Source organism: Oncorhynchus gorbuscha, linkage group LG04 (assembly GCF_021184085.1).
Source record: "Oncorhynchus gorbuscha isolate QuinsamMale2020 ecotype Even-year linkage group LG04, OgorEven_v1.0, whole genome shotgun sequence".
NCBI lineage: Eukaryota > Metazoa > Chordata > Actinopteri > Salmoniformes > Salmonidae > Oncorhynchus > Oncorhynchus gorbuscha.
In genome coordinates this window covers 53,638,186-53,665,002 of record NC_060176.1, presented here as the reverse complement: position 1 = coordinate 53,665,002, position 26,817 = coordinate 53,638,186, and the positions used below count along the sequence as shown (strand labels likewise).

Here is a 26,817-nt window from a genome sequence, read left to right as displayed (position 1 = left end):
GGGGTGATGGGTAAAGTGAGAGCAGAGGGAGCGCTAGAGAAATGACCGTAGTAATACCAGTGAACAGGTGCAGCCTTCGTCAGTCCCGCACTCTGTGTGCTAAACACACACAATCACACAAGTACAACAGGAGATTGGTGGCACCATAATTGGGGAGGACAGGCTCGTGGTAATGGCTGGAGCGGAATGGTATCAATTAAATCAACCACATGGTTTGATGCCCTTCCATTCGCTCCGTTCTAGCCATTATTATGAGCCGTCCTCCCCTCAGCAGCCTCCACTGTGCACATTTAGACATACACACACTTTGACCATGATACAGAAAACAATAGGAGGAGCTTCTCACTCTGCTGTCCTTACAGTACCCTTCTAGTGTATAGGAGAGATGGAGAGAGTGACCAAGGGAATGAGAAAAAGAGAGAGGGAGAGAAGCCTAAGCTGGTAGCAGGCATGCTGGTGTTATTACTGTAGCTCAGAGTGTGATATAGAATGGTCTGTTATTGCTCACATAAGCACACACACACTGCACCAGCAAGCCTGCATGGGTACCAATCCTGTTCGCCGCAGCGCCCGAAGAGCAGGGAGAGAGGGAGGGGGAGCAGTAAGAGAGAGAGTAAGGGGGGAGCAACGAGAGAGAGAGAGGAAGAGGGAGGGGGAGCAGTGAGAGAGAGAGAGAGAGAGAGAGAGAGAGAGAGAGAGAGAGAGAGAGAGAGAGAGAGAGAGAGAGAGAGAGAGAGAGAGAGAGAGAGAGAGAGAGAGAGAGAGAGAGAGGAAGAGGGAGGGAGTAGTACAGTGAGCGAGTGAGAGGCAGTTTTTTAAATGTTTTGGATGGGTTTTTGTCTTCCCTGGTCTCTTGGTGAGTGAGTGTGATGAAACTCAGAATGACTGTGATGCTCAGTGATTGTCTGTAGCTCCCACAGCCCTGTCCAACGCTCTGTCCAAAACCTCCCTCCACAGACGGACAAGCAGCAGGACTGTTGGAGAGGAGAGAAAAAAACAACCTGCAACAAGAAACCAAATCAATGCAGCAAGAGGGAGATTTGACTTTCACTTAAAGCGTCTATCTTCTCTTAATCTTTTCATTTTGTTAGAGGGGGTCGCAGTAGTTTCACAGGACTGCAGAACAGCAGGGGAGGAAGAGAGAATTAGAGCCTCAAGAGAGAGGGAGAGAGAGAGAAGTGCAGCATCACCCGAATTCCCCCTGTTCTGTTCCCTTGAGGCAGTGTGAGCACGCTCTCTCAGACACAGCAGGGCCACACCGGCACCGGCACCATCAGCGTCAGAGTCCACCCACGGCAGGCAGGACCTCCAGCGCTGCAACCCCCCAGCCTCTCAGCCCCAGCTTCAAACCAGGACCTCGCCAGGCCTCATCCATCTTCATCTGCACCAGACAGTCGGCTTAACCAGGCTGAACCATGGCACAAGCTGCCAAACATCTCGTGAAGAACAAGGAATTAAAAATCCAGCTTGAGGCGGAGCGCCTGCTGAAGGAGGAGGAAAAGGCCAAGAAGAGAAACCGCTCGCGGGATAAAAAGCGCAAGGTAAGGGGTCTGCTCACAGGGGGTCGATGCAGCTGCACTGAACAGCACAACTTTTCTCTCCAAACAGTGCAGAGGTGGAAGATGGGTGTAGTAAATGGCTTATGGTGAGGTAACTGCTGTTTGACGTGGCATGAAATGAATCTATAGTTTTTATTTGATTTTTTTATCCCAGTGATGAGCTAGTGCCTAGCAGCTAATTGCTGTATGACATGTGCTTGTCCTAGAATGTTGTGTCCCCTCTCAACTGAGGTGAATGAAGCTACAGCAGCCAAGGTGATAATGGCTGGAGTCAATTTAGTTTCTATTAGCAGTTCTCCAAATTGCATTTTTGAGTTTTTAAATGGTGTAGAAATCACATTGCAGCGTATCGTGTCAATGAGCAACATTTCACTTCCACTCTGCTCAGTGATAACTTAAAGAGGACAGGACGGAGAGAGGACATGTTTTTGTGCCCCTCTTTCTCATCCTCTTCCTTCTACCTGTCGTTGAAGAACAATGACTGCTGAGTAAGGAGTAATAATTACCTGCAGGCTTTTGGGACCTTTGCACTGCACTGGTGGCTGTTGTCGTACTAAACTCTAAATCTCTGCTCCATCAATCATTTATCAATCATGGGATATCTGGGAAAACCCTACTTGGCACTTTTCACATTTCATTTAGTGTCATTAATTAAAATTAGTACTTGTCAAAGCCATCGATGAGCGTTGTTCAACATATGATAACACATTCCTCTGTGTCCTGTCTGTCTGTCTGTCTGTTTCTCGCTCTCGCTATCGCTCTCTGTCTGTCTGTCTGTATGTCTGTCTGTATGTCTGTCTGTATGTCTGTATGTATGTCTGTATGTCTGTATGTCTGTATACCCCTGGGCTGGTGTCCAGCTGCGTGTATCTGCCTGTAGGACTATTCCGATGTAAACTAATCTGCTGATGCAGTAGAGACAGAGATATTGACAGACAGACAGACAGGCAGTTGGCTACTAGTGTTCCTCACCCCACAGGATGCAGGGTGCGGACATAGAGGGGACTGGGGGAAGAACGGATGCTGGGGTAGGGGTGGGTTTGTCATGCGTAGTTTGCGTATGGCTGCAGATGTATTGGGTGTGGAAAGAAAGGGTAGAAAGAAAGGTCGTATGGATTGAAGGAGTCTGAGAGGAAGAGATAATGAGGAGTGGGAGGGGGGCATGAAGGAGGGGGGTGCATGAGAGGGGCAGAGAGGATATGACTCAGACCTACCTGAGGCAGGTGTCACAGTGGAGGTTGAAAGTGACTCGTGGACCTGAGAACCAATGGGCCCTCAGGGGCCCCCACCACTCAATATTTGTTTTTTTGTTGTCCTCTAAAAATAGCAGGTGGAAATGCTATTTTATCAGTTATTACTTGCTGGTCTTGTTCCACTGTTGAGTCCGCATTGTTTTTTAAATCCGTATTGGTACATGTTACAAATCATTAGGTTGTAATAGACGTATGTTGCAATAAACAATACAAACATTCACGGTTAATCAGAACTATGTCCATGTGCCCAATATTTCATTCTGTCGTTATGATTTGTTTTTGTGCTTGCGTGTGTGTGTGTGTGTGTGTGTGTGTGTGTGTGTGTGTGTGTGTGTGCGTGTGTGTGTGTGTGTGTGTGTGTGTGTGTGTGTGTGTGTGTGTGTGTGTGTGTGTGTGTGTGTGTGTGTGTGTGTGTGTGTGTGTGTGTGTGTAGCGGACAGTGGAAGAGTGAGAAAAGGAGGGCTGTGTAGTGGAGAAGGAGAGAGACCAGCGAAGGGGGGAGAGACAGTCATTCTGGCCATGCAGCCCAACTTTGATTGAAAGTGTATTGTTACAGAGTATCCCATGTCACTTATGTAACCAGCAGCCACCCAGCTTAATAAAGTCTGTTAAATAAGTGTTGTGACTACCCCAGCCTTCCCCTCCCCTCCCTTCCCTCCTTCTTTAACACCAGCTTAGAGGCTATGTTGGTTTCTGGAGCAGATGTTATCACAGGGGGGAACTTTCTCTCTCTCTTCCTACATTTTCCATGTTTTTTTCTAGATATCCCAGTGAAGTACATTCATAATGTTATGTCTGCGGTGTCCTGTTGCTCGAGCCGTGGGCCCGGGGTTCTGAGGTTGTATTTGTGGTGCAGACAGTAGGATTTCTTCAGGGAACATTTAAACATGATGAAAAACCCACACCCAGTAAACACTAGTCTCAGAGCAGGGTGACACACAGGCTAGTGTTGGGTTATACAGAGGCTATGGTTGAATTTTCCCCGAAGCCTTCTAATCTCAGGCACGATGGCTCGCTCACTGATAGATGTATTTATCTCTGTTCTCACCAACGCTTCCGTGGAGATATAATGCTATTCACTATTTGGCTTGTTTTTTCCCTCGTGTTTGCCACTTGACACCTGTTTTTATGCGGCTGTTTCATCTGGTCTGTGGTACCTATCTGCTCTCTGGAGTGTCCCTTTTCCCTATCCTCACAGTGCCACAGTACTGGAGCAAGGTCATCCCTTCCTGGTGACAGACACTTCTCTCACTTTACTGATAGACATGCACAGACAAATGCACACACACACACACACACACACACACACACACACACACACACACACACACACACACACACACACACACACACACACACACACACACACACACACACACACACACACACACACACACACACACACACACACACACACACACACACACACACACACACACACACACACACACACACACACACACACACACACACACACACACACACAGAAGCAAAAACACACACATGCCCAGCAACACACACACACTCATGCACAGACACATGCAGAAACACACACATACAGTATGTGTAGAATACATGGTCGCATGTCTGGAGAACCGAAGGGGGCTTACAGCCTTCCCCTTTTGGGTTCTCCGCTGAATGTACTCCAATCCTGACACTCTATTTTAATGTTTAGAAATGTTCATCTGCACTTGCGATATCGTTTTGGAAACATAAAGCCCTCATTCCTATCACATGAAAATGATTTCACAAATGCAAAATATACACTATTGTATATGGGTTTAACACAATTGCAGCCGACTTTATTTATTTTAGTTACAACACTATTCTGACGTCCTTCTTCCGTTATACCCAGGTGGTCACATCTGTCTTCCATTAGCAAGCGCTGTAACATGGAGATATGGCCGCGTGGGAACCCTACCCCTATAAAGTTGTGTAGTTATTTAACCATTTTTCTTCATGATTTTTTGAAAGTTATGTTCAAAAGGCTTCCAAAACCGTATTGCAAGCGAAGCATATCGACGCTTAGACAGAGCATTTGGGAAGCGTTGGTCCGTCGGGCGCTAGGCAGCTTCGTGAATAGATGGTATACTGTAAGTTTAACGTTACGTCTATTGAATGGGCTAGATAGTGGGTAGTGGTTCATTTTCAGAGGGTCAGGGTACATTAAGTGGTCCCGTACTGTGCCTCCTGTGCGTCTCCCCAGCCCGGTACGTCCTGTGCCAGCTCCACGCACCGGGCCTCCTGTGTGTCTCCCCAGCCCGGTATGTCCTGGGCCAACGGTCGGCAGTCCGGAGTCTCCAGCGGCGGTTGGCAGTCCGGAGCCTCCGGCGAGGGTTCCACGGTCCGGAGCCTCCGGCGATGGTTCCATGGTACGGAGTCTCCGGCGAGGGTTCCACGGTACGGAGCCTCCGGCGAGGGTTCCACGGTCCGGAGCCTCCGGCGAGGGTTCCACGGTCCGGAGCCTCTGGCGACGGTTCTGAGGTACGGAGCCTCCGGCGACAGTTCCACGGTACGGAGCCTCTGACGACGGTTCCACGGTACGGAGCCTCTGGCGACGGTTCCACAGTACGGAGCCTCCGGCGATGGTTCCACGGTACGGAGTCCCCGGGGACGATCCATGGTCATGTTCCACGGAAGCGGATGGATCTGCGACCAGGGTTCCTTTTTATTCTCTATTTTGGTTAGGTCAAGGTGTGACTAGGGTGGGTACTCTAGTTTTTGCATTTCTATGTTGGCCTGGTATAGTTCTCAATCAGAGGCAGCTGCCTATCGTTGGCTCTATTTGGGGATCATATTTAGGCAGCCTTTTCCCACCTGTTTTGTGTGGGATATTGTTATTGTGTACCTGCCTGTGAGCAGCCCAGAACGTCACGTTTCGTTTTCTCCTGTATGAAACATGTGGAACTCTTCCACAGTACGGAGCCTCCGGCGACGGTTCCACAGTACGGAGCCTCCGGCGACGGTTCCACGGTACGGAGCCTCCGGTGACGGTTCCACGGTACGGAGCCTCCGGCGATGGTTCCACGGTACGGAGCCTCCGGCGACGGTTCCACGGTACGGAGCCTCCGGCGACGGTTCCACGGTACGGAGCCTCCGGCGAGGGTTCCACGGTACGGAGCCTCCGGCGAGGGTTCCACTGTCCGGAGCCTCCGGCGAGGGTTCCACGGTCCGGAGCCTCCGGCGAGGGTTCCACAGTACGGAGCCTCCGGCGACGGTTCCACGGTACGGAGCCTCCGACGACGGTTCCACGGTACGGAACCTCTGGCGACGGTTCCACAGTACAGAGCCTCAGGCGACGGTTCCACGGTACGGAGCCTCCGGCGATGGTTCCACGGTACGGAGTCCCCGGGGACGATCCATGGTCATGTTCCACGGAAGCGGATGGATCTGCGAGCAGAGCAGGGTCTACGTCCCAAACCAGGGTTCCTTTTTATTCTCTATTTTGGTTAGGTCAAGGTGTGACTAGGGTGGGTACTCTAGTTTTTGCATTTCTATGTTGGCCTGGTATGGTTCTCCAGAGGGCTGCCTATGGTTCTCATTTGGGGATCATGTTTAGGCAGCCTTTTCCCACCTGTTTTGTGTGGGATATTGTTATTGTGTGAGCAGCCCCCGAAACATGTGGAGTACGGAGCCTCCGGCGACGGTTCCCAATGAGCCTCGGCATGGTTGGTCGGAGCCTGTTCCACGGTACGGAGCCTCGCGAGCGGAGCCTCCGGCGGAGGGGATCGAGGGTTCCACGGTACGGAGCCTCCGGCGAGGGTTCCAGTCCAGAGGGTTCCAGGGCCTCCGGCGAGGGTTCCACGTCCAGAGCCCAAACCAGGGTTCCTTTTTATTCTCTATGGTCATGTTTTGGATCTGCGAGCAGGTCACTAGGTTCCTTTTTATTCTCTATTTTGGTTAGGTCAAGGTGTGACTAGGGTGGGTACTCTAGTTTTTGCATTTCTATGTTGGCCTGGTATGGTTCTCAATCAGAGGCAGCTGCCTATCGTTGTCTCTATTTGGGGATCATGTTTAGGCAGCCTTTTCCCACCTGTTTTGTGTGGGATATTGTTATTGTGTACCTGCCTGTGAGCAGCCCAGAACGTCACGTTTCGTTTTCTCCTGTATGAAACATGTGGAACTCTAAGTACGCTGCGCCTTGGTCCATTCATCCAGACGATCGTGACAGCTACAGACTCCAGAAAACCAACAATGGGAAGGGTGTTACTTGCTGACATGTCCAAAGCCTTTGTGATTGGTTAGATCACTCCGAGCTCCTGCAATTCCTCTCTGACACTGATCTGTGTCCAAGGTCACTAGCCTGGCTTCACAGCTACACCACAGGAAGAAGGCAGAGGTTATAGAACAGAGCAGTATTCACTATCGTGCTTTTGGGGACTTTACTCCGCAAAACACTAGAGTGAGTACGACAGTATTTATCCTGTTGCGACGAGCAATCCCGTATCCGGGAGCGTAATTATAGCCTCAAGCTCATTACAATAACGCAACGTTAACTATTCATGAAAATCGCAAATGAAATGAAATAAATATATTGGCTCACAAGCTTAGCATTTGTTAACAACACTGTCATCTCAGATGTTAAAAAAATGCTTTTCAACCATAGCTACACAAGCATTTGTGTAAGAGTATTGATAGCTAGCATAGCATTAAGCCTAGCATTCAGCAGGCAACATTTTCACAAAAACAAGAAAAGCATTCAAATAAAATAATTTACCTTTGAAGAACTTTGGATGTTTTCAATGAGGAGACTCTCAGTTAGATAGCAAATGTTCAGTTTTTCCAAAAGGATTATTTGTGTAGGAGAAATCGCTCCGTTTTGTTCATCACGTTTGGCTAAGAAAACCCCGAAAATTCAGTCATTGCAACGCGAACTTTTTTCCAAATGAACTCCATAATATCGACAGAAACATGGCAAACGTTGCTTAGAATCAATCCTCAATGTGTTTTTCACATATCTATTCAATGATAAGTCACTCGTGGCAGTTTGGTTTCTCCTCTGTTCAAAATGGAAAAATGCACGCACCTGGAGATTACGCAATAGTTTCGACGGAGGACACCGAGCAGACACCTGGTAAATGTAGTATCTTATGGTCAATTTTCCAATGATATGCCTACAAATACGTCACAATGCTGCAAACACCTTGGGGAAAAGACAGAAAGTGTAGGCTCATTCCTTGCGCATTCACAGCCATATAAGGAGACATTGGAACACAGCTCCTCAAAAATCTGGCTCACTTCCTGTATGAAATTTCATCTTGGTTTCGCCTGTAGCATTAGTTCTGTGGCACTCACAGACTATATCTTTGCAGTTTTGGAAACGTCAGAGTGTTTTCCTTCCAAAGCTGTCAATTATATGCATAGTCGAGCATCTTTTCGTGACAAAATATTTTGTTTAAAACGGGAACGTTTTTCATCCAAAAATGAAAAACTGCCCCCAGAGGTTTAGAGGTTAAGCTATAGTATACTTAAGCTATACGGTACGAGGAGGTGTGGTATATGGCCAATATCCCACGACTAAAGGCTGTTCTTATGCATGACGCAATGCAGAGTGCCTGGACACAGCCCTTAGCCGTGGTATATTGGCCATATACCACAAACCCCTGAGGTGTCTTATTGCTATTATGAACTGGTTACCAATGTAATTAGAGCAGTAAAAATACATATTTTGTCATATCCGTGGTATACCACGGCTGTCAGCAAATCAGCATTCAGGGTTCGAAACACCCCGTTTATAAAATATAGTTTTTACATGTGGGTGGTGACACACATGTGGAGCAATCAGTGAGGCAGACCTGTTTTTACCAGAAATGGCCTACCCACTGTAGATCTGGTCACAGATGGCCACTATGGGTTTCTGATTTAATGTGTCACTCAGTTATGTATAGAGCCATGTCATCGTGTAATTCTCAGAGGTCACTCAGGCAAAAAGCAAGTTTTGCTTATAAAAACAGATAAACATCTTGTATCACAGCGCCTCTCCTCTTTCTATAAACATCTTGTATCACAGCGCCTCTCCTCTTTCTATAAACATCTTGTATCACAGCGCATCTCCTCTTTCTATAAACATCTTGTATCACAGTGCCTCTCCAATTTCTATAAACATCTTGTATAACAGTGCCTCTCCTCTTTCTATAAACATATTGTATCACAGCGCCTCTCCTCTTTCTATAAACATCTTGTATCACAGCGCCTCTCCTCTTTCTATAAACATCTTGTATAACAGTGCTTCTCCTCTTTCTATAAACATCTTGTATCACAGCGCCTCTCCTCTTTCTATAAACATCTTGTATAACAGTGCCTCTCCTCTTTCTATAAACATCTTGTATAACAGTGCCTCTCCTCTTTCTATAAACATCTTGTATAACAGTGCCTCTCCTCTTTCTATAAACATCTTGTATAACAGTGCCTCTCCTCTTTCTATAAACATCTTGTATCACAGCGCCTCTCCTCTTTCTATAAACATCTTGTATCACAGCGCCTCTCCTCTTTCTATAAACATCTTGTATCACAGCGCCTCTCCTCTTTCTATAAACATCTTGTATAACAGTGCCTCTCCTCTTTCTATAAACATCTTGTATCACAGCGCCTCTCCTCTTTCTATAAACATCTTGTATAACAGTGCCTCTCCTCTTTCTATAAACATCTTGTATCACAGCGCCTCTCCTCTTTCTATAAACATCTTGTATCACAGCGCATCTCCTCTTTCTATAAACATCTTGTATCACAGCGCATCTCCTCTTTCTATAAACATCTTGTATCACAGTGCATCTCCTCTTTCTATAAACATCTTGTATCACAGTGCCTCTCCTCTTTCTATAATATAATAATAATAAACATCTTGTATCACAGCGCATCTCCTCTTTCTATAAACATCTTGTATCACAGCGCCTCTCCTCTTTCTATAATATAATAATAATAAACATCTTGAATCACAGCGCCTCTCCTCTTTCTATAAACATCTTGAATCACAGTGCCTCTCCTCTTTCTATAAACATCTTGAATCACAGTGCCTCTCCTCTTTCTATAAACATCTTGAATCACAGCGCCTCTCCTCTTTCTATAAACATCTTGAATCACAGCGCCTCTCCTCTTTCTATAAACATCTTGAATCACAGTGCCTCTCCTCTTTCTATAAACATCTTGAATCACAGTGCCTCTCCTCTTTCTATAAACATCTTGAATCACAGTAATAAACATCTTGAATCACAGTCTTTCTATAAACATCTTGAATCACAGCGCCTCTCCTCTTTCTATAAACATCTTGAATCACAGTGCCTCTCCTCTTTCTATAAACATCTTGTATCACAGTGCCTCTCCTCTTTCTATAAACATCTTGAATGCCTCTCCTCTTTCTATAAACATCTTGTATCACAGTGCCTCTCCTCTTTCTATAAACATCTTGTATCACAGCGTATCACATCTCCTCTTTCTATAATATAATAATAATAAACATCTTGAATCACAGTGCCTCTCCTCTTTCTATAAACATCTAATAAACATCTTGTATCACAGTGCCTCTCCTCTTTCTATAAACATCTTGAATAATAAACATCTTGTATCACGCCTCTCCTCTTTCTATAAACATCTTGTATCTATAAACATCTTGTGCCTCTCCTCTTTCTATAAACATCTTGTATCACAGTGCCTCTCCTCTTTCTATAAACATCTTGTATCACAGTGCCTCTCCTCTTTCTATAAACATCTTGTATCACAGTGCCTCTCCTCTTTCTATAAACATCTTGAATCACAGCGCCTCTCCTCTTTCTATAAACATCTTGTATCACAGCGCCTCTCCTCTTTCTATAAACATCTTGAATCACAGCGCCTCTCCTCTTTCTATAAACATCTTGAATCACAGCCTCTCCTCTTTCTATAAACATCTTGCCTCTCCTCTTTCTATAAACATCTTGAATCGCCTCTCCTCTTTCTATAAACATCTTGAATCACTCTCTCCTCTTTCTATAAACATCTTGAATCACAGCGCCTCTCCTCTTTCTATAAACATCTTGAATCACAGCGCCTCTCCTCTTTCTATAAACATCTTGAATCACAGTGCCTCTCCTCTTTCTATAAACATCTTGAATCACAGTGCCTCTCCTCTTTCTATAAACATCTTGAATCACATCTTGCGCCTCTCCTCTTTCTATAAACATCTTGAATCACAGTGCCTCTCCTCTTTCTATAAACATCTTGAATCACAGCGCCTCTCCTCTTTCTATAAACATCTTGCGCCTCTCCTCTTTCTATAAACATCATAAACAGTGCCTCTCCTCTTTCTATAAACATCTTGAATCACAGTGCCTCTCCTCTTTCTATAAACATCTTGTATAACAGTGCCTCTCCTCTTTCTATAAACATCTTGTATCACAGCGCCTCTCCTCTTTCTATAAACATCTTGTATCACAGCGCATCTCTCCTCTTTCTATAAACATCTTGTATCACAGTGCCTCTCCTCTTTCTATAAACATCTTGTATCACAGCGCTCTCCTCTTTCTATAAACATCTTGTATCACAGTGCCTCTCCTCTTTCTATAAACATCTTGTATCACAGCGCCTCTCCTCTTTCTATAAACATCTTGTATCACAGCGCCTCTCCTCTTTCTATAAACATCTTGTATCACAGTGCCTCTCCTCTTTCTATAAACATCTTGAATCACAGCGCCTCTCCTCTTTCTATAAACATCTTGTATCACAGTGCCTCTCCTCTTTCTATAAACATCTTGAATCACAGTGCCTCTCCTCTTTCTATAAACATCTTGTATCACAGTGCCTCTCCTCTTTCTATAAACATCTTGAATCACAGTGCCTCTCCTCTTTCTATAAACATCTTGAATCACAGTGCCTCTCCTCTTTCTATAAACATCTTGAATCACAGCGCCTCTCCTCTTTCTATAAACATCTTGAATCACAGCGCCTCTCCTCTTTCTATAAACATCTTGAATCACAGCGCCTCTCCTCTTTCTATAAACATCTTGAATCACAGTGCCTCTCCTCTTTCTATAAACATCTTGAATCACAGCGCCTCTCCTCTTTCTATAAACATCTTGTATCACAGCGCCTCTCCTCTTTCTATAAACATCTTGAATCACAGCGCCTCTCCTCTTTCTATAAACATCTTGTATCACAGCGCCTCTCCTCTTTCTATAAACATCTTGAATCACAGCGCCTCTCCTCTTTCTATAAACATCTTGTATCACAGTGCCTCTCCTCTTTCTATAAACATCTTGTATCACAGCGCTCTCCTCTTTCTATAAACATCTTGTATCACAGTGCCTCTCCTCTTTCTATAAACATCTTGAATCACAGCGCCTCTCCTCTTTCTATAAACATCTTGTATCACAGCGCCTCTCCTCTTTCTATAAACATCTTGTATCACAGTGCCTCTCCTCTTTCTATAAATATCTTAATAATAAACATCTTGAATCACAGTGCATCTCTCCTCTTTCTATAAACATCTTGTATCACAGTGCCTCTCTCTTTCTTTCTATATAAACATCTTGAATCACAGTGCCTCTCCTCTTTCTATAAACATCTTGAATCACAGCGCCTCTCCTCTTTCTATAAACATCTTGTATCACAGTGCCTCTCCTCTTTCTATAAACATCTTGTATCACAGTGCCTCTCCTCTTTCTATAAACATCTTGTATCACAGTGCCTCTCCTCTTTCTATAAACATCTTGTATCACAGTGCCTCTCCTCTTTCTATAAACATCTTGTATCACAGCGCCTCTCCTCTTTCTATAAACATCTTGTATCACAGCGCCTCTCCTCTTTCTATAAACATCTTGTATCACAGTGCCTCTCCTCTTTCTATAAACATCTTGTATCACAGTGCCATCTCCTCTTTCTATAAACATCTTGTATCACAGCGCCTCTCCTCTTTCTATAAACATCTTGTATCACAGCGCATCTCCTCTTTCTATAAACATCTTGTATCACAGCGCCATCTCCTCTTTCTATAAACATCTTGAATCACAGTGCATCTCCTCTTTCTATAAACATCTTGTATCACAGTGCCTCTCCTCTTTCTATAAACATCTTGTATCACAGCGCCTCTCCTCTTTCTATAAACATCTTGTATCACAGCGCCTCTCCTCTTTCTATAAACATCTTGTATCACAGTGCCTCTCCTCTTTCTATAAACATCATCTTGCCTCTCCTCTTTCTATAAACATCAGCGCCTCTCCTCTTTCTATAAACATCTTGAATCACAGTGCCTCTCCTCTTTCTATAAACATCTTGTATCACAGTGCCTCTCCTCTTTCTATAAACATCTTGAATGCCTCTCCTCTTTCTATAAACATCTTGAATCACAGCGCTCTCCTCTTTCTATAAACATCTTGCCTCTCCTCTTTCTATATCACAGCGCCTCTCCTCTTTCTATAAACATCTTGTATCGCCTCTCCTCTTTCTATAAACATCTTATAAACATCTTGAATCACAGCGCTCTCCTCTTTCTATAAACATCTTGCCTCTCCTCTTTCTATAAACATCAGTGCCTCTCCTCTTTCTATAAACATCTTGAATCACAGCGCCTCTCCTCTTTCTATAAACATCTTAATCACAGTGCCTCTCCTCTTTCTATAAACATCTTGAATCACAGTGCCTCTCCTCTTTCTATAAACATCTATGTGCCTCTCCTCTTTCTATAAACATCTTGAATCAGTGCCTCTCCTCTTTCTATAAACATCTTGAATCACAGCGCCTCTCCTCTTTCTATAAACATCTTGTATCACAGCGCCTCTCCTCTTTCTATAAACATCTTGAATCACAGTGCCTCTCCTCTTTCTATAAACATCTTGAATCACAGCGCCTCTCCTCTTTCTATAAACATCTTGCCTCTCCTCTTTCTATAAACATCTTGTATCACAGCGCCTCTCCTCTTTCTATAAACATCTTGTATCACAGTGCCTCTCCTCTTTCTATAAACATCTTGAATCACAGCGCCTCTCCTCTTTCTATAAACATCTTGAATCACAGCGCCTCTCCTCTTTCTATAAACATCTTGTATCACAGTGCCTCTCCTCTTTCTATAAACATCTTGTATCACAGTGCCTCTCCTCTTTCTATAAACATCTTGAATCACAGCGCCTCTCCTCTTTCTATAAACATCTTGCGCCTCTCCTCTTTCTATAAACATCTTGTATCACAGCGCCTCTCCTCTTTCTATAAACATCTTGTATCACAGCGCCTCTCCTCTTTCTATAAACATCTTGAATTGCCTCTCCTCTTTCTATAAACATCTTGAATCACAGCGCCTCTCCTCTTTCTATAAACATCTTGTATCACAGTGCCTCTCCTCTTTCTATAAACATCTTGAATCACAGCGCCTCTCCTCTTTCTATAAACATCTTGAATCACAGTGCCTCTCCTCTTTCTATAAACATCTTGAATCACAGCGCCTCTCCTCTTTCTATAAACATCTTGTGCCTCTCCTCTTTCTATAAACATCTTGTATCACAGCGCCTCTCCTCTTTCTATAAACATCTTGAATCACAGCGCCTCTCCTCTTTCTATAAACATCTTGTATCACAGTGCCTCTCCTCTTTCTATAAACATCTTGAATCACAGCGCCTCTCCTCTTTCTATAAACATCTTGTATCACTCCTCTTTCTATAAACATCTTGAATCACAGCGCCTCTCCTCTTTCTATAAACATCTTGTATCACAGTGCCTCTCCTCTTTCTATAAACATCTTGAATCACAGCGCCTCTCCTCTTTCTATAAACATCTTGTATCACAGTGCCTCTCCTCTTTCTATAAACATCTTGTATCACAGAATCACGCCTCTCCTCTTTCTATAAACATCTTGCCTCTCCTCTTTCTATAAACATCTTATCACAGCGCCTCTCCTCTTTCTATAAACATCTTGTATCACAGCGCCTCTCCTCTTTCTATAAACATCTTGTATCACAGTGCCTCTCCTCTTTCTATAAACATCTTGAATCACAGCGCCTCTCCTCTTTCTATAAACATCTTGTATCACAGCGCCTCTCCTCTTTCTATAAACATCTTGTATCACAGTGCCTCTCCTCTTTCTATAAACATCTTGAATCACAGCGCCTCTCCTCTTTCTATAAACATCTTGAATCACAGCGCCTCTCCTCTTTCTATAAACATCTTGAATCACAGTGCCTCTCCTCTTTCTATAAACATCTTGAATCACAGTGCCTCTCCTCTTTCTATAAACATCTTGAATGCCTCTCCTCTTTCTATAAACATCTTGAATCACAGCGCCTCTCCTCTTTCTATAAACATCTTGAATCACAGCGCCTCTCCTCTTTCTATAAACATCTTGAATCACAGCGCCTCTCCTCTTTCTATAAACATCTTGAATCACAGCGCCTCTCCTCTTTCTATAAACATCTTGAATCACAGTGCCTCTCCTCTTTCTATAAACATCTTGAATCACAGTGCCTCTCCTCTTTCTATAAACATCTTGAATCACAGTGCCTCTCCTCTTTCTATAAACATCTTGAATCACAGCGCCTCTCCTCTTTCTATAAACATCTTGTATCACAGTGCCTCTCCTCTTTCTATAAACATCTTGAATCACAGCGCCTCTCCTCTTTCTATAAACATCTTGAATCACAGCGCCTCTCCTCTTTCTATAAACATCTTGTATCACAGTGCCTCTCCTCTTTCTATAAACATCTTGTATCACAGCGCCTCTCCTCTTTCTATAAACATCTTGTATCACAGCGCCTCTCCTCTTTCTATAAACATCTTGTATCACAGCGCATCTCCTCTTTCTATAATATAATAATAATAAACATCTTGAATCACAGTGCCTCTCCTCTTTCTATAAACATCTTGTATCACAGTGCCTCTCCTCTTTCTATAAACATCTTGAATCACAGTGCCTCTCCTCTTTCTATAAACATCTTGTATCACAGCGCCTCTCCTCTTTCTATAAACATCTTGTATCACAGTGCCTCTCCTCTTTCTATAAACATCTTGTATAACAGTGCCTCTCCTCTTTCTATAAACATCTTGTATCACAGTGCCTCTCCTCTTTCTATAAACATCTTAATCACAGTGCCTCTCCTCTTTCTATAAACATCTTGAATCACAGTGCCTCTCCTCTTTCTATAAACATCTTGAATCACAGCGCCTCTCCTCTTTCTATAAACATCTTGAATCACAGTGCCTCTCCTCTTTCTATAAACATCTTGAATCACAGCGCCTCTCCTCTTTCTATAAACATCTTGAATCACAGTGCCTCTCCTCTTTCTATAAACATCTTGAATCACAGCGCCTCTCCTCTTTCTATAAACATCTTTCTATAAACATCTTGAATCACAGTGCCTCTCCTCTTTCTATAAACATCTTGAATCACAGCGCCTCTCCTCTTTCTATAAACATCTTGAATCACAGTGCCTCTCCTCTTTCTATAAACATCTTGAATCACAGTGCCTCTCCTCTTTCTATAAACATCTTTCTATAAACATCTTCCTCTTTCTATAAACATCACAGCGCCTCTCCTCTTTCTATAAACATCTTGAATCACAGCGCCTCTCCTCTTTCTATAAACATCTTGAATCACAGTGCCTCTCCTCTTTCTATAAACATCTTGAATCACAGTGCCTCTCCTCTTTCTATAAACATCTTGAATCACAGTGCCTCTCCTCTTTCTATAAACATCTTGTATCACAGTGCCTCTCCTCTTTCTATAAACATCTTGAATCACAGTGCCTCTCCTCTTTCTATAAACATCTTGTATCACAGAATCACGCCTCTCCTCTTTCTATAAACATCTTGAATCACAGCGCCTCTCCTCTTTCTATAAACATCTTGTATCACAGTGCCTCTCCTCTTTCTATAAACATCTTGAATCACAGTGCCTCTCCTCTTTCTATAAACATCTTGAATCAAGTGCCTCTCCTCTTTCTATAAACATCTTGAATCACCTCTCCTCTTTCTATAAACATCTTGAATCACAGTGCCTCTCCTCTTTCTATAAACATCTTGTATCACAGTGCCTCTCCTCTTTCTATAAACATCTTGTATGCCTCTCCTCTTTCTATAAACATCTTGAATCACAGTGCCTCTCCTCTTTCTATAAACATCTTGTATCACAGCGCCTCTCCTCTTTCTATAAACATCTTGAATCACAGCGCCTCTCCTCTTTCTATAAACATCTTGTATCACAGTGCCTCTCCTCTTTCTATAAACATCTTGAATCACAGCGCCTCTCCTCTTTCTATAAACATCTTGTATAAGTGCCTCTCCTCTTTCTATAAACATCTTGAATCACAGTGCCTCTCCTCTTTCTATAAACATCTTGTATCACAGTGCCTCTCCTCTTTCTATAAACATCTTGAATCACAGTGCCTCTCCTCTTTCTATAAACATCTTGAATCACAGCGCCTCTCCTCTTTCTATAAACATCTTGAATCACAGCGCCTCTCCTCTTTCTATAAACATCTTGAATCACAGTGCCTCTCCTCTTTCTATAAACATCTTGAATCACAGTGCCTCTCCTCTTTCTATAAACATCTTGAATCACAGTGCCTCTCCTCTTTCTATAAACATCTTGTATCACAGCGCCTCTCCTCTTTCTATAAACATCTTGAATCACAGTGCCTCTCCTCTTTCTATAAACATCTTGTATCACAGTGCCTCTCCTCTTTCTATAAACATCTTGAATGCCTCTCCTCTTTCTATAAACATCTTGAATCACAGTGCCTCTCCTCTTTCTATAAACATCTTGCCTCTCCTCTTTCTATAAACATCTTGAATCACAGTGCCTCTCCTCTTTCTATAAACATCTTGAATCACAGTGCCTCTCCTCTTTCTATAAACATCTTGTATCACAGTGCCTCTCCTCTTTCTATAAACATCTTGAATCACAGTGCCTCTCCTCTTTCTATAAACATCTTGAATCACAGCCTCTCCTCTTTCTATAAACATCTTGTATCACAGCGCCTCTCCTCTTTCTATAAACATCTTGAATGCCTCTCCTCTTTCTATAAACATCTTGAATCACAGTGCCTCTCCTCTTTCTATAAACATCTTGTATCACAGTGCCTCTCCTCTTTCTATAAACATCTTGAATCACAGTGCCTCTCCTCTTTCTATAAACATCTTGAATCACAGCGCCTCTCCTCTTTCTATAAACATCTTGTATCACAGCGCCTCTCCTCTTTCTATAAACATCTTGTATCACAGTGCCTCTCCTCTTTCTATAAACATCTTGTATCACAGCGCCTCTCCTCTTTCTATAAACATCTTGTATCACAGCGCCTCTCCTCTTTCTATAAACATCTTGAATCACAGCGCCTCTCCTCTTTCTATAAACATCTTGTATCACAGCGCCTCTCCTCTTTCTATAAACATCTTATCTAGCGCCTCTCCTCTTTCTATAAACATCTTGAATCACAGCGCCTCTCCTCTTTCTATAAACATCTTGAATCACAGTGCCTCTCCTCTTTCTATAAACATCTTGAATCTCTCCTCTTTCTATAAACATCTTGAATCACAGCGCCTCTCCTCTTTCTATAAACATCTTGAATCACAGCGCCTCTCCTCTTTCTATAAACATCTTGAATCACAGCGCCTCTCCTCTTTCTATAAACATCTTGTATCACAGCGCCTCTCCTCTTTCTATAAACATCTTGTATCACAGTGCCTCTCCTCTTTCTATAAACATCTTGTATCACAGTGCCTCTCCTCTTTCTATAAACATCTTGTATCACAGTGCCTCTCCTCTTTCTATAAACATCTTGTATCACAGCGCCTCTCCTCTTTCTATAAACATCTTGTATCACAGTGCCTCTCCTCTTTCTATAAACATCTTGTATCACAGCGCGTCTCCTCTTTCTATAAACATCTTGTATCACAGTGCCTCTCCTCTTTCTATAAACATCTTGTATCACAGCGCCTCTCCTCTTTCTATAAACATCTTGTATCACAGCGCCTCTCCTCTTTCTATAAACATCTTGTATCACAGCGCCTCTCCTCTTTCTATAAAATCTTGTATAATAATAAACATCTTAAACAGTGCCTCTCCTCTTTCTATAAACATCTTGTATCACAGTGCCTCTCCTCTTTCTATAAACATCTTGTATCACAGTGCCTCTCCTCTTTCTATAAACATCTTGAATCACAGTGCCTCTCCTCTTTCTATAAACATCTTGTATCACAGTGCCTCTCCTCTTTCTATAAACATCTTGAATCACAGCGCCTCTCCTCTTTCTATAAACATCTTGTATCACAGTGCCTCTCCTCTTTCTATAAACATCTTGTATAACAGTGCCTCTCCTCTTTCTATAAACATCTTGTATCACAGTGCCTCTCCTCTTTCTATAAACATCTTGTATCACAGTGCCTCTCCTCTTTCTATAAACATCTTGAATCACAGCGCCTCTCCTCTTTCTATAAACATCTTGTATCACAGTCTCCTCTTTCTATAAACATCTTGAATCACAGTGCCTCTCCTCTTTCTATAAACATCTTGTATCACAGTGCCTCTCCTCTTTCTATAAACATCTTGAATCACAGCGCCTCTCCTCTTTCTATAAACATCTTGTATCACAGTGCCTCTCCTCTTTCTATAAACATCTTGAATCACAGCGCCTCTCCTCTTTCTATAAACATCTTGTATCACAGCTCTCCTCTTTCTATAAACATCTTGAATCACAGCGCCTCTCCTCTTTCTATAAACATCTTGAATCACAGTGCCTCTCCTCTTTCTATAAACATCTTGAATCACAGCGCCTCTCCTCTTTCTATAAACATCTTGTATCACAGTGCCTCTCCTCTTTCTATAAAAACATCTTCTATCACAGCGCCTCTCCTCTTTCTATAAACATCTTGTATCACAGCGCCTCTCCTCTTTCTATAAACATCTTGAATCACAGCGCCTCTCCTCTTTCTATAAACATCTTGTATCACAGTGCCTCTCCTCTTTCTATAAACATCTTGAATCACAGCGCCTCTCCTCTTTCTATAAACATCTTGCGCCTCTCCTCTTTCTATAAACATCTTATCACAGTGCCTCTCCTCTTTCTATAAACATCTTGTATCACATCACAGTGCCTCTCCTCTTTCTATAAACATCTTGAATCACAGCGCCTCTCCTCTTTCTATAAACATCTTGAATCACAGCGCCTCTCCTCTTTCTATAAACATCTTGTATCACAGTGCCTCTCTCCTCTTTCTATAAACATCTTGTATCACAGTGCCTCTCCTCTTTCTATAAACATCTTGATCACAGTGCCTCTCCTCTTTCTATAAACATCTTGAATCACAGCGCCTCTCCTCTTTCTATAAACATCTTGTATCACAGTGCCTCTCCTCTTTCTATAAACATCTTGTATCACAGCGCCTCTCCTCTTTCTATAATATAATAAACATCTTGTATCACAGTGCCTCTCCTCTTTCTATAAACATCTTGAATCACAGTGCCTCTCCTCTTTCTATAAACATCTTGTATCACAGTGCCTCTCCTCTTTCTATAAACATCTTGAATCACAGCGCCTCTCCTCTTTCTATAATAAACATCTTGTATCACAGTGCCTCTCCTCTTTCTATAAACATCTTGAATCACAGCGCCTCTCCTCTTTCTATAAACATCTTGTATCACAGTGCCTCTCCTCTTTCTATAAACATCTTGAATCTATAAACATCTTGTATCCTCTCCTCTTTCTATAAACATCTTGAATCACAGTGCCTCTCCTCTTTCTATAAACATCTTGTATCACAGTGCCTCTCCTCTTTCTATAAACATCTTGAATCACAGTGCCTCTCCTCTTTCTATAAACATCTTGAATCACAGTGCCTCTCCTCTTTCTATAAACATCTTGAATCACAGCGCCTCTCCTCTTTCTATAAACATCTTGTATCACAGTGCCTCTCCTCTTTCTATAAACATCTTGTATCACAGCGCCTCCTCTTTCTATAAACATCTTGTATCACAGTGCCTCTCCTCTTTCTATAAACATCTTGTATCACTCTCTCTTTCTATAAACATCTTGAATCACAGCGCCTCTCCTCTTTCTATAAACATCTTGTATCACAGCGCCTCTCCTCTTTCTATAAACATCTTAATCACAGTGCCTCTCCTCTTTCTATAAACATCTTGAATCACAGTGCCTCTCCTCTTTCTATAAACATCTTGTATGCCTCTCCTCTTTCTATAAACATCTTATCACAGTGCCTCTCCTCTTTCTATAAACATCTTGAATCACAGTGCCTCTCCTCTTTCTATAAACATCTTGCCTCTCCTCTTTCTATAAACATCTTGTATCACAGTGCCTCTCCTCTTTCTATAAACATCTTGAATGCCTCTCCTCTTTCTATAAACATCTTGTATCACAGTGCCTCTCCTCTTTCTATAAACATCTTGTATCACAGTGCCTCTCCTCTTTCTATAAACATCTTGAAACAGCGCCTCTCCTCTTTCTATAAACATCTTGTATCACAGTGCCTCTCCTCTTTCTATAAACATCTTGTATCACAGTGCCTCTCCTCTTTCTATAAACATCTTGAATCACAGCGCCTCTCCTCTTTCTATAAACATCTTGTATCACAGTGCCTCTCCTCTTTCTATAAACATCTTGAATCATCATCGCCTCTCCTCTTTCTATAAACATCTTGTATCACAGTGCCTCTCCTCTTTCTATAAACATCTTGTATCACAGTGCCTCTCCTCTTTCTATAAACATCTTGTATCACAGCGCCTCTCCTCTTTCTATAAACATCTTGAACAGCGCCTCTCCTCTTTCTATAAACATCTTGTATCACAGTGCCTCTCCTCTTTCTATAAACATCTTAATAGTGCCTCTCCTCTTTCTATAAACATCTTGTATCACAGTGCCTCTCCTCTTTCTATAAACATCTTGAATCACAGCGCCTCTCCTCTTTCTATAAACATCTTGTATCACAGTGCCTCTCCTCTTTCTATAAACATCTTGTATCACAGTGCCTCTCCTCTTTCTATAAACATCTTGAATCACAGTGCCTCTCCTCTTTCTATAAACATCTTGTATCACAGTGCCTCTCCTCTTTCTATAAACATCTTGAATCACAGCGCCTCTCCTCTTTCTATAAACATCTTGTATCACAGTGCCTCTCCTCTTTCTATAAACATCTTGAATCACAGCGCCTCTCCTCTTTCTATAAACATCTTGAATCACAGCGCCTCTCCTCTTTCTATAAACATCTTGAATCACAGCGCCTCTCCTCTTTCTATAAACATCTTGTATCACAGTGCCTCTCCTCTTTCTATAAACATCTTGAATCACAGTGCCTCTCCTCTTTCTATAAACATCTTGTAGTGCCTCTCCTCTTTCTATAAACAGTGCCTCTCCTCTTTCTATAAACATCTTATAAACATCACAGTGCCTCTCCTCTTTCTATAAACATCTTGAATCACAGCGCCTCTCCTCTTTCTATAAACATCTTGTATCACAGTGCCTCTCCTCTTTCTATAAACATCTTGAATCACAGCGCCTCTCTCTTTCTTTCTATAAACATCTTGTATCACAGTGCCTCTCCTCTTTCTATAAACATCTTGTATCACAGCGCTATAAACATCTCCTCTTTCTATAAACATCTTGTATCACAGCGCCTCTCCTCTTTCTATAAACATCTTGAATCACAGTGCCTCTCCTCTTTCTATAAACATCTTGTATCACAGTGCCTCTCCTCTTTCACATCTTGAATGCCTCTCCTCTTTCTATAAACATCTTGTATCACAGTGCCTCTCCTCTTTCTATAAACATCTTGAATCACAGCGCCTCTCCTCTTTCTATAAACATCTTGTATCACAGTGCCTCTCCTCTTTCTATAAACATCTTGTATCACAGTGCCTCTCCTCTTTCTATAAACATCTTGAATCACAGTGCCTCTCCTCTTTCTATAAACATCTTGTATCACAGCGCCTCTCCTCTTTCTATAAACATCTTGTATCACAGTGCCTCTCCTCTTTCTATAAACATCTTGAATCACAGCGCCTCTCCTCTTTCTATAAACATCTTGTATCACAGTGCCTCTCCTCTTTCTATAAACATCTTGAATCACAGCGCCTCTCCTCTTTCTATAAACATCTTGTATCACAGTGCCTCTCCTCTTTCTATAAACATCTTGAATCACAGCGCCTCTCCTCTTTCTATAAACATCTTGTATCTTGCCTCTCCTCTTTCTATAAACATCTTGTATCACAGCTCTCCTCTTTCTATAAACATCTTGTAATCTATAAACATCTTGTATCACAGTGCCTCTCCTCTTTCTATAAACATCTTGTATCACAGTGCCTCTCCTCTTTCTATAAACATCTTGTATCACAGCGCCTCTCCTCTTTCTATAAACATCTTGTATCACAGCGCCTCTCCTCTTTCTATAAACATCTTGTATTGCCTCTCCTCTTTCTATAAACATCTTGTATCACAGCGCCTCTCCTCTTTCTATAAACATCTTGTATCACAGTGCCTCTCCTCTTTCTATAAACATCTTGTATCTATAAACATCTTGAATGCCTCTCCTCTTTCTATAAACATCTTGAATCACAGCGCCTCTCCTCTTTCTATAAACATCTTGTATCACAGTGCCTCTCCTCTTTCTATAAACATCTTGAATCACAGCGCCTCTCCTCTTTCTATAAACATCTTGTATCACAGTGCCTCTCCTCTTTCTATAAACATCTTGAATCACAGCGCCTCTCCTCTTTCTATAAACATCTTGTATCACAGTGCCTCTCCTCTTTCTATAAACATCTTGAATCACAGCGCCTCTCCTCTTTCTATAAACATCTTGTATCACAGTGCCTCTCCTCTTTCTATAAACATCTTGAATCACAGCGCCTCTCCTCTTTCTATAAACATCTTGTATCACAGTGCCTCTCCTCTTTCTATAAACATCTTGAATCACAGCTTTCTATAAACATCTTGAATCACAGCGCCTCTCCTCTTTCTATAAACATCTTGTATAAACATCTTGAACAGTGCCTCTCCTCTTTCTATAAACATCTTGTATCACAGTGCCTCTCCTCTTTCTATAAACATCTTGAATCACAGTGCCTCTCCTCTTTCTATAAACATCTTGTATCACAGTGCCTCTCCTCTTTCTATAAACATCTTGTATCACAGTGCCTCTCCTCCTCTTTCTATAAACATCTTGTATCACATCTTGTATCACAGTGCCTCTCCTCTTTCTATAAACATCTTGTATCACAGCGCCTCTCCTCTTTCTATAAAATAAATCACAGTGCCTCTCCTCTTTCTATAAACATCTTGTATCACAGCGCCTCTCCTCTTTCTATAAACATCTTGTATAAACATCACAGTGCCTCTCCTCTTTCTATAAACATCTTGTATCACAGCGCCTCTCCTCTTTCTATAAACATCTTGAATCACAGCGCCTCTCCTCTTTCTATAAACATCTTGAATCACAGCGCCTCTCCTCTTTCTATAAACATCTTGTATCACAGTGCCTCTCCTCTTTCTATAAACATCTTGTATCACAGTGCCTCTTTCTATAAACATCTTGAATCTTTCTATAAACATCTTGTATCACAGTGCCTCTCCTCTTTCTATAAACATCTTGTATCACAGCGCCTCTCCTCTTTCTATAAACATCTTGTATCACAGTGCCTCTCCTCTTTCTATAAACATCTTGTATCACAGTGCCTCTCCTCTTTCTATAAACATCTTGTATCACAGTGCCTCTCCTCTTTCTATAAACATCTTGAATCACAGCGCCTCTCCTCTTTCTATAAACATCTTGTATCACAGTGCCTCTCCTCTTTCTATAAACATCTTGAATCACAGCGCCTCTCCTCTTTCTATAAACATCTTGTATCACAGTGCCTCTCCTCTTTCTATAAACATCTTGAATCACAGCGCCTCTCCTCTTTCTATAAACATCTTGAATCACAGCGCCTCTCCTCTTTCTCTTTCTATAAACATCTTGTATCACAGTGCCTCTCCTCTTTCTATAAACATCTTGAATCACAGCGCCTCTCCTCTTTCTATAAACATCTTGTATCACAGTGCCTCTCCTCTTTCTATAAACATCTTGTATAACAGTGCCTCTCCTCTTTCTATAAACATCTTGTATCACAGCGCCTCTCCTCTTTCTATAAACATCTTGTATCACAGCGCCTCTCCTCTTTCTATAAACATCTTGTATCACAGCGCATCTCCTCTTTCTATAAACATCTTGTATCACAGTGCCTCTCCTCTTTCTATAATATAATAATAATAAACATCTTGTATCACATTGCCTCTCCTCTTTCTATAAACATCTTGTATCACAGCGCCTCTCCTCTTTCTATAAACATCTTGTATCACAGCGCCTCTCCTCTTTCTATAAACATCTTGTATCACAGTGCCTCTCCTCTTTCTATAAACATCTTGTATCACAGCCTGCATCTCTCCTCTTTCTATAAACATCTTGTATAACAGCGCCTCTCCTCTTTCTATAAACATCTTGTATCACAGCTTGTATCACTCTTCCTCTTTCTATAAACATCTTGTATCACACGCCTCTCCTCTTTCTCCTCTTTCTATAAACATCTTGTATAACAGTGCCTCTCCTCTTTCCATAAACATTGTGTATCACAGTGCCTCTCCTCTTTCAATAAAAATCTTGTATAACAGCCTCATCCTCTTTCTATAAACATCTTGTATAATCAATCAATCAATCAAATTTGATTTATATAGCCCTTGTACATCAGCTGATATCTCAAAGTGCTGTACAGAAACCCAGCCTAAAACCCCAAACAGCAAGCAATGCAGGTCTAGAAACACGGTGGCTAGGAAAAACTCCCTAGAAAGGCCAAAACCTAGGAAGAAACCTAAACATCTTGAACCAGGCTATGTGGGGTGGCCAGTCCTCTTCTGGCTGTGCCGGGTGGAGATTATAAACATCAGAACATGGCCAAGATGTTCAAATGTTCATAAATGACCAGCATGGTCAAATAATATAAGGCAGAACAGTTGAAACTGGAGCAGCAGCATGGCCAGGTGGACTGGGGACAGCAAGGAGTCATCATGTCAGGTAGTCCTGGGGCATGGTCCTAGGGCTCAGGTCAGTAGAAACTGGAGCAGCAGCATTCTAGGTGGACATCTTGAGGAGCCATCATGTCAGGGAGTCATGGGGCATGGTCCTAGGGCTCAGGTCCTCCGAGATAAAAAGAAAGAAGGAGAGAACAGAACGCACACTTAGATTCACATAAGGACACCGAATAGGACAGAGAAGTCCTCTTTCAGATATAACAATCTGATCCCAGCCCCCTTTCTACAAACTCTGCAGCATAAATACTGGAGGCTGAGACAGGAGGGTTCTAGGAGATATCATCAGTATAACAGTGCCTCTCCTCTTTCTATAAACATATTGTATCACATTGCCTCTCCTCTTTCTATAAACATCTTGAATAACAGTGCCTCTCCTCTTTCTATAAACATCTTGTATAACAGTGCCTCTCCTCTTTCTATAAACATCTTGTATAACAGCACCTCTCCTCTTTCTGTAAACATCTTGTATCATAGCGCCTCTCCTCTTTCTATAAACATCTTGTATCATAGCGCCTCTCCTCTTTCTATAAACATCTTGTATCACAGCGCCTCTCCTCTTTCTATAAACATCTTGTATCACAGCGCCTCTCCTATTCCTATAAACATCTTGTATAACAGCACCTCTCCTCTTTCTATAAACATCTTGTATAACAGCCTCATCACAGCCTCTTTCTATAAACATCTTGTATCACAGTGCCTCTCCTCTTTCTATAAACATCTTGTATAACAGTGCCTCTCCTCTTTCTATAAACATCTTGTATCACATTGCCTCTCCTCTTTCTATAAACATCTTGAATAACAGCGCCTCTCCTCTTTCTATAAACATCTTGTATTAACAGTGCCTCTCCTCTATCTATAAACATCTTGTATCACATTGCCTCTCTTTCTATAAACATCTTGTATCACAGTGCCTCTCCTCTTTCTATAAACATCTTGTATCACATTGCATCTCCTCTTTCTATAAACATCTTGTATCACAGTGCC

At 42.3% G+C, this 26,817-nt stretch overlaps 1 protein-coding gene across 9 annotated transcripts in view; it reads left to right on the top strand.

Annotated features, from left to right (window-relative positions):
* The first annotated feature begins 949 nt into the window (after positions 1-949).
* The window catches only part of LOC124034279 (ankyrin-1-like), a 221,808-nt gene continuing 195,940 nt past the window's right edge, over positions 950-26,817 (top strand). For 2 of the 9 annotated variants that reach the window (XM_046347248.1, XM_046347247.1), the window contains exon 1: positions 954-1,541. In XM_046347248.1, the coding sequence (XP_046203204.1) occupies positions 1,416-1,541 (126 nt within the window). In that variant the 5' untranslated portion in view covers positions 954-1,415. Of the gene's footprint in view, positions 1,542-26,817 lie in introns of all 9 variants that reach the window. The other 7 variants (XM_046347245.1, XM_046347244.1, XM_046347246.1 and 4 more) reach the window with 5 other exon arrangements.